This window comes from Penaeus japonicus, unplaced genomic scaffold (assembly GCF_977035675.1).
Source record: "Penaeus japonicus unplaced genomic scaffold, GWHDUDI00000001_assembly GWHDUDI00000041, whole genome shotgun sequence".
Taxonomy (NCBI): domain Eukaryota; kingdom Metazoa; phylum Arthropoda; class Malacostraca; order Decapoda; family Penaeidae; genus Penaeus; species Penaeus japonicus.
This window is the reverse complement of record NW_028234443.1, coordinates 3334823-3341927: the sequence shown is the minus strand read 5'-3', so window position 1 is coordinate 3341927 and position 7105 is coordinate 3334823. Positions and strand designations below refer to the sequence as shown.

General features: G+C 39.9%; 2 protein-coding genes across 2 annotated transcripts in view; both read right to left on the bottom strand.

The window, feature by feature from the left end:
* The window catches only part of LOC122253239 (uncharacterized), a 21120-nt gene extending 20286 nt beyond the window's left edge, over positions 1–834 (bottom strand). The window contains exons 1-2 of the mRNA XM_086534318.1: positions 821–834; positions 545–591 (exon numbers count right to left, since the gene is read on the bottom strand). Coding sequence (XP_086390444.1) covers positions 545–591; positions 821–834 — 61 coding nt within the window. The remainder of the gene's footprint in view (positions 1–544; positions 592–820) is intronic.
* Positions 835–969: 135 nt separating this feature from the next.
* On the bottom strand, positions 970–6612 carry LOC147466756 (uncharacterized; the record flags this gene model as incomplete). The annotated part of the gene is made up of 2 exons (XM_086534317.1): positions 970–1059; positions 6556–6612. Coding segments are annotated over 2 exons (147 nt in total), but the record flags the coding sequence as incomplete, so codon positions are not given.
* Positions 6613–7105: the final 493 nt, after the last annotated feature.

Here is a 7105-nt window from a genome sequence, read left to right as displayed (position 1 = left end):
CCTTCTCAATGAAATGAAACAAATCTAATGACCTGCTTTGATGAGTAGCACACCCAAAAGGAGAAAATAAAGAATGAAAATATAATAAAATGAATAGAAGAAGAAAGAAAGAAAGAATAGGAGAAAAAAAAGAAACACGAAATATATGAAAAATTACAAACAATATCTTCCAAAGATAAAAGAAACAGAACACAGGAGATAGGAGATAAACAAGAATCAACAAATCAAGAAAATAATGAAGAGAAGGAGAAGAACAAGAAATGAAATAAAAGAAAGAGAGAGAGAGAGAGAGAGAGAGAGAGAGAGAGGGAGACGAACCTAGAGAGGGAGAAAGATGAAGAGAGAGGAGAGTTTGATATGAAAGAGAGAGAGTAGTGTGGTCATGAGTAGACCGATAAATGATTGCAAAAAAGAGAGAAAAGTGAGGAGAGAAAACAAGAAGCACTCACAGACGAGACGCAACGTGACTGTCACATGTCAGCAAGCTTAAAGACTGTTAACGGTCTGTTTGTTGTCTTTGCGAGATCTATTTCATTCTACTAACCGTACCCTGTCTCCCTCAATGTTCTCGAAGTTTCTACGACTTTGATCCTGTGTCACAAAAGGGTAATATAACATTTGTATTCCTTTTGTGGTGGGTTCTAAGAGGTTGTTGTGAAAAGGGGGGGAGGGGGGGGGGAGGGTTAGGAGGGGGGAAGGGGTAGGATGTTGTTCTCAGATGGTGTTTATTCTTGTTTTTTTTTGTTTTTGTTTATTTTTATGTATTTTTAAGGTCGGTGATTTTGTTTTTTTGTGTCTTTATTATGTGTTTTTTTTTTGCTTGTTTGTGGGCATGGTGATGTGGCTTTGTTCATCTCTCTTTCTGTCTCTGTCTCTCTTTCTCTCTCACTCTTCTTCCTCTCTTTGTCTGTCTGTCTGTCTGTCTCTCTCTCTGTCTATCTATCTCTCGCTCTTTCTCTCACACACACACTATATATCTGTCTTTTTATATCTCTCTCTCTGTCTCTCTCTTTCTCTCTCTCTCTCTTCCTCTCTCTCTCTCTCTCTGTCTCTCTCTCTCTTTCTCTCTCTCTCTCTCTCTCTCTCTCTGTCTCTCTCTCTCTCTCTCTGTCTCTCTCTTTCTCTCTCTCTCTCTCTCTTTCCTTCTCTCTCTCTCTCTCTCTCCCTCTCTCTCTCTCTGCCCGTCTCTCTTCGTTTATCTTTATATTTTTCTCTCTTGTACCTCTCGATCTCTTTGTTTTTTTCTCTCTCTATCTATCTTTCTTTCTCTCTTTCTATCTTTCCCTTTCTCTATATATATTTATTTCTCTTTATCTCTTGTTTCTCTCGCTCTCTCTCTTTCTCCCTCCCTTCAACGAACAACGAAGATTCAAAATCAGAGGCAAAAACAAGAACAACAAAAATTAGATACAGAAAAAGAAAGAGAGAAAGAGAGAAAAAAAGCGATACAAAACAAACCGAAACAAAATGAAAAATGAAACACGAATCAAAACGAAAACCAAAACGAAACGAAACAAAACGAAACGAAAAACAAAACGAAACGAAACGAAACGAAAGACAAAACAAATCAAAACGAAACGAAAAACAAAACGAAACGAAGCGAAAACCAAAACGAAACAAAACAAATCAAAACGAAACAAAAACCAGAACAAAACAAAACGAAACGAAACAAATAAAAACGAAACAAACCAAACCAAAACAAATCAAAACAAAACAAAACCAAAACAAAAACAAAACAAAAAACAAAACGAAACAAAACGAAACGAAACGAAAAACAGAACGAAACGGAACGAAAAACAAAAGCGCAACGGCAGCTTCTCGTTACTTCCTCCTCGCATTAACAAAGCACGAGAGTCTCTGCCATTAATCAAAGTTCACTCGTTAGCTGTTCCTCCTTCTACCCTCCCTTCTCCTCTTCTTCTTTTTACTCCTCCTCCTCCTCTTTCTTCTTTTTCTTCTTCTTCTTCTTCTTTTTTATTTCGTTTTCTTTTCTTCTTTTTCTTTTATATCCCCCTTCCCCACCTTCTTTTTCTTTCTTATTTCTTCGGGTCTCTTTATTCTTCTTTTCGATGTCGTCTTTTGTTTCGTACTGCGTGAATCTTCCTGTTCTCTTTTCTTCTTTTTCTTCTTCTTATTACTATTATTTTTCTTCTTCTTCTTCTCCTTCTTGTTTTTTTCTCCCCCTACTCCTCTTCTTCCTATTCCTCTTCCTCCTCCATCTCCCCCTCCTTCTCCTTTCCCATCACCTCCACCTCCTCCTCTTCCTTCACCTCCCCCTCATACTCCTCTTCATCTTCCTCCTCCTTCTCCTCCTCTTCCTCTTCCTCCTCCTTCTCCCACTTCTCCTCCTCTTCCTTTACCTCCCCCTCCTCGTCCTCTTCCTTCTCCTCCTCCTCCTACCCTTCATCCTCCTTCTTCTTCTCCTCCTCCTTCTTTACATATCTCTCTCTCCTTTTTCTCCTCCTCCTCCTCCTCCTTTTCCTCCGCCTTTGTCTTCTTCTCCTCCCCCTTCTTCTTCTCTTTTTCTCCTCCCTCCTTCTTTATATATTTCTCCTTTTCGTCCTTCTCCTGCTTATCCAGCTTCTCCTCCTCCTTCTTCGTCCTCTTTTCCCTCTCCTTCTCCTCCTCTATCTCCTTCTTCGTCCTCTTCTCCCTCTCCTTCTCCTCCTCCTCCTTCTTCTTCTTCCTCTTTTCCCTCTCCTTCTCCTCCTCCTTCTTCTTCTTCGTCCTCTTCTCCCTCTCCTTCTCCTCCTCTTTTTCTCGGCCCTCTTCTTCTACTCTCCCTCTCCTTCTCCTCCTCCTTCTTCTTCTTCGTCCTCTTCTCCCTCTCCTTCTCCTCCTCTTTCTCCTTCTTCGTCCTCTTCTCCCTCTCCTTCTCCTCCTCCTTCTTCTTCTTCGTCCTCTTCTCCCTCTCCTTCTCCTCCTCTTTCTCCTTCTTCGTCCTCTTCTCCCTCTCCTTCTCCTCCTCCTTCTTCTTCTTCGTCCTCTTCTCCCTCTTTATCTGAGTCTCTCCCTCCTCTCCTCCTCTTTCTCCTTCTTCTCCTCTTCTTCCCTCTCCTTCTCCTCCTCCTTCTTCTTCTTCTTCCTCTTCTCTTTAGCTCCTCTCCTTCTCCTCCTCTTTCTCCTTCTTCGTCCTCTTCTCCTCCTCCTTCTTCTTCTTCGTCCTCTTCTCCCTCTCCTTCTCCTCCTCTTTCTCCTTCTTCGTCCTCTTCTCCCTCTCCTTCTCCTCCTCCTTCTTCTTCTTCGTCCTCTTCTCCCTCTAATTCTCCTCCTCTTTCTCCTTCTCCTGCTCCTCCTCCTCCTGAGTGGGATGGAGTGTTAACAGGACATATACACCACATGTGTATGTATGAGTCTGTGTGTGTGTCTGTGCGTGCGTGTGTGTGTGTGTTATGTGTATGTGTGTGTGTGTGTGTGTGTGTGTGTGTATGTGTGTGTATGTGTGTGTCTGTGCGTGTGTGTGTTTGCATGTGTGTGTGTATGTGTTTTTTTTTTTTTTGTGTGTATGTGTGTTTGTGTAAGTGTGTGTGTGAGTGCGTGTGTGTGTGTGTGTGTGTGTGTGTGTGTGTGTGTGTGTGTATGTATGTATGTGTGTGAGTGAATGTGTGATAACTACTTAAATACCAATACGAATTAACTAATTCAGAAAGCAAACTTATCCAATTCCATTTGGAATTTCGTATCATCATTTAAGCCGTGTATACATATCCTTTCCATTTCTTTACACGCATGCTCTCTCTCTCTCTCCCTTAGTGATAAGACCTAAAAGGCTGTCAACGATATGTCTAAAAAAAATATAAGGTAAATTTATTCTTCAATTTACTTTTTCAACCCCTTTTTCTCTCTTTATCCTGTTTTTTTTTTCTTGTAACTTTACTCCCTAGGAAATTTACTTTCTATTTCCCCCTTTTTTTTCTCTTTCTCTTTGTCTCTTTTTTCCCGCCAGAACCGCCACCTGTCCCCTCAGCCGCCCGCCATTATACTCGAGGTCCCTTGGGGTTTCCTTCTCTATTTAGCCAATATGGCGGACGTCCTCGGCGACAACAACGCCATCTGTGAGACGGTTGCTTAACTATTTAAGGTGTCTTCGAGTTTATGCAAGGTTTTGTCACTATAGTCGTAAAAAACAGATTAATAGATAAGCATAGATAAAAATAGATATAGAAGGAAATATTGAGGGTTATAGATAAAGCCCCAAGGAGAGGAAAATAATCATATAGTTAAAAAAAAAAAAGAAAAAAAAAAAAAATTACAGAACAGACGAAAGTGAAGCTTAGCTAATCAATTTCAAATTAAGATCGCCCTTTAGCTGGACGCGGAGACAGGTAGAAAATTGGCTAAATTTCGGACGAAAAAAAGGCATTAAACATTAATTGGATTTTGAATGAGATACTAATTCTTTTCACGGAAATAATTCTTGTTTTATTAATTTAATTACTTATTTTTGAAAATATTTAAAAATATAACAAATAATAATTTATGTATACCTAGAGATATTATTAACTTATATCTTTTATAGACGATTATTCTCCTATACTCATATATATCATGATCTATGAAGATCATATATCTACGTGTAGTACCTTCTGAGATCAAGAGATCGATTAGATATAGATAGATAGACTATAGTTTCTGAGGGTGAATAATAGGGGGAGCTAATAATCAGAATACTGATGAAGAAGAGAGAATATGCTTTTGAAGAATAATAATAATAATAAGAAAATAAGAAGAGAAATTAGGATAGAGAAGAGAGAGATAGAGAGATAGCTAGAGATAGATAGAGAGCGTTACTCGATAGAGATAGTTTACATATATAGCTAGCTATAGCGAGCTATATATAGATGATAATAGAGAGATAGATTAGAGACATATGAAAGAGATGAGTGATTAGATTGAGATCTAGAGAATAGAGGAGGAAAGAGAGAGATAGATAGAGAATGAGCGGAGAAGAAGGATAGAGAGAGGGAGATATAACTATGAGATTATCAGAGATAGACTTGAGATGAGAGGATAGAGATAGAGAGAGATTGATCACGAGAGATATAGAGAGAGAAAGCGATAGAGACGGACTGATATAGAGCGAGAGCACTAACACTGAGAGAGAGAGCTAGGATAGATTAGATATATATGACGAGCGATAGGAAGAGAGACGAGAGAGGAAAGTGAAGACTTGAGGGAGAAGTAGTGGCGGAAGATGGCGGTGGGGAGTAAATGGATAATTCTGAGGGTGAAGAAGAGGGAAAAAGAAGAAAAAGAAGAAGAAGGGAGGGAGAAAGAGAGAGAGAGAGAGAGAGAGAGAGAGAGAGAGAGAGAGAGAGAGAGAGAGAGAGAGAGAGTGACAGAGAGAGAGATATATATAGTACTTTACATTAGAGAGAACGAGATATAGAAGAGATATACATATACTATCTAGGTTGACCAGATAGGCGAGCGTATAGAGCGAGATAGAGAGAGGATGGAGAGAGACGAGGGAGAGAGAGAAGATAGATACTAGAGCAAGATCTGAGATTAGAGAGACGATACGAGAAGACAAGAGAGAGAGAGAGAGAAAGCTACGTGTGGAAGTGACAGAGAGAGAGAGTGACAGAGAGAGAGAGAGGTGAGAGGAGATGAGGAGGAAGGAGAGAGAGAGAGAAGAGAGAGTGAGAGAAGAGAAAAGAGAGAGAGAGAGAGAGAGAGAGAGAGAGAGAGAGAGAGAGAGAGAGAGAGAGAGAGAGAGAGAGAGTGACAGAGAGAGTGACAGAGAGAGCGAGAGAGAGAGAGAGAGAAGAGAGAGAGAGAGAGAGAGAGAGAGAGAGAGAGAGAGAGAGACAGAGAGAGAGAGAGAGAGAGAGAGAGAGAGAGAGAGAGAGAGAGAGAGAGAGAGAGAGAGAGAAAAAAAAAAAGAGAGAGAGAGAGAGAGTATGTGTGCCGGTGATAGAGAGAGTGAGAGAGAGATATAGAGGATGGAAGGGGAGAAAGAAAAAGAGAGAGAATGATTGAAAGAAAGAGAAGACAGAAAGCTAAAAAAAAAAATTAACAAATATCCGGAATGAAAAGAAGTAAAAAAAAAAAAAAAATACAATACGATAAAATATGAAAACAAATAAATAAGAAAAGAAATTCCAACGAGTATGAAGTTGTGGAAACAAGAGGTGGAAGTTGGAAATAAATTGGTTGGTCGACTTGGGTTGCAGGTTCATTTGTATCTTTCCTTTGTTTGTCTTCTTGGGTCTGTTTTTTTCGACTCTCTCTCTCTCTTTTTCTCTCTCTTGTTTTCTCCTTCTCTCTCTCTCTCTTTCTCTTCTTCTTTCTCTCTCTCTTTTACTTTCTTTCTCTCCTTCTTTCTCTCTCTCTATTTCTTTCTCTCTCTCTCCTTCTTTCTCTCTCTCTCTCTTTCTCTCTCTCTCTCTCTCTGTCTCTCTCTCTCTCTCTCCTTCTTTCTCTCTCTCTTTCTCTCTCTCTTTTTTTCTCCTTCTCTCTCTCTTTCTCTCCTCTCTCTCTTTCCTTCTCTCTCTCTCTCTCTATCTATCTCTCTTTCTCTCTCTCTCTCTTTCTCTCCTCTCTCTCTCTCTTTCTCTCTCTCTCTGTCACTCTCTCTCTCTTTCTCTCTCTCTCTCTCTCTCTCTCTCTCTCTTTATCTCTCTCTCTTTCTCTCTCTCTCTCTCTCTCTTTATCTCTCTCTCTTTCTCTCTCTCTCTCTCTCTCTCTCTCTCTCTCTCTCTCTCTCTCTCTCTCTCTCTCTCTCTCTCTCTCTCTCTCTCTCTCTCTCTTTCTGAGAATAAAGGATTTACTGGCAGTGAGAGAAACAACATTGCAATGACGGCAATAACAATATGAGACCAGAACATGACCTCGGTAGAAGTGACACTTCATTAACAGAATAAATAACATAACAATGATGGGCGTAATACAAAATACGTAATACATAGATATTACAGCTGCATTGCACCAGCTGGTTAAAAATGTCAACGGCAAAAAAAAAAAAAAAAAAAAAATGTCAACGGCAAAAAAAAAAAAAAAAAAAAAAACATAACATAACATAACATCACACAACACACAAGGGACTCTACGGATGTGTTCCATATGTCTGACACCACCTGCTGATGAACAATAGATTTCGTGG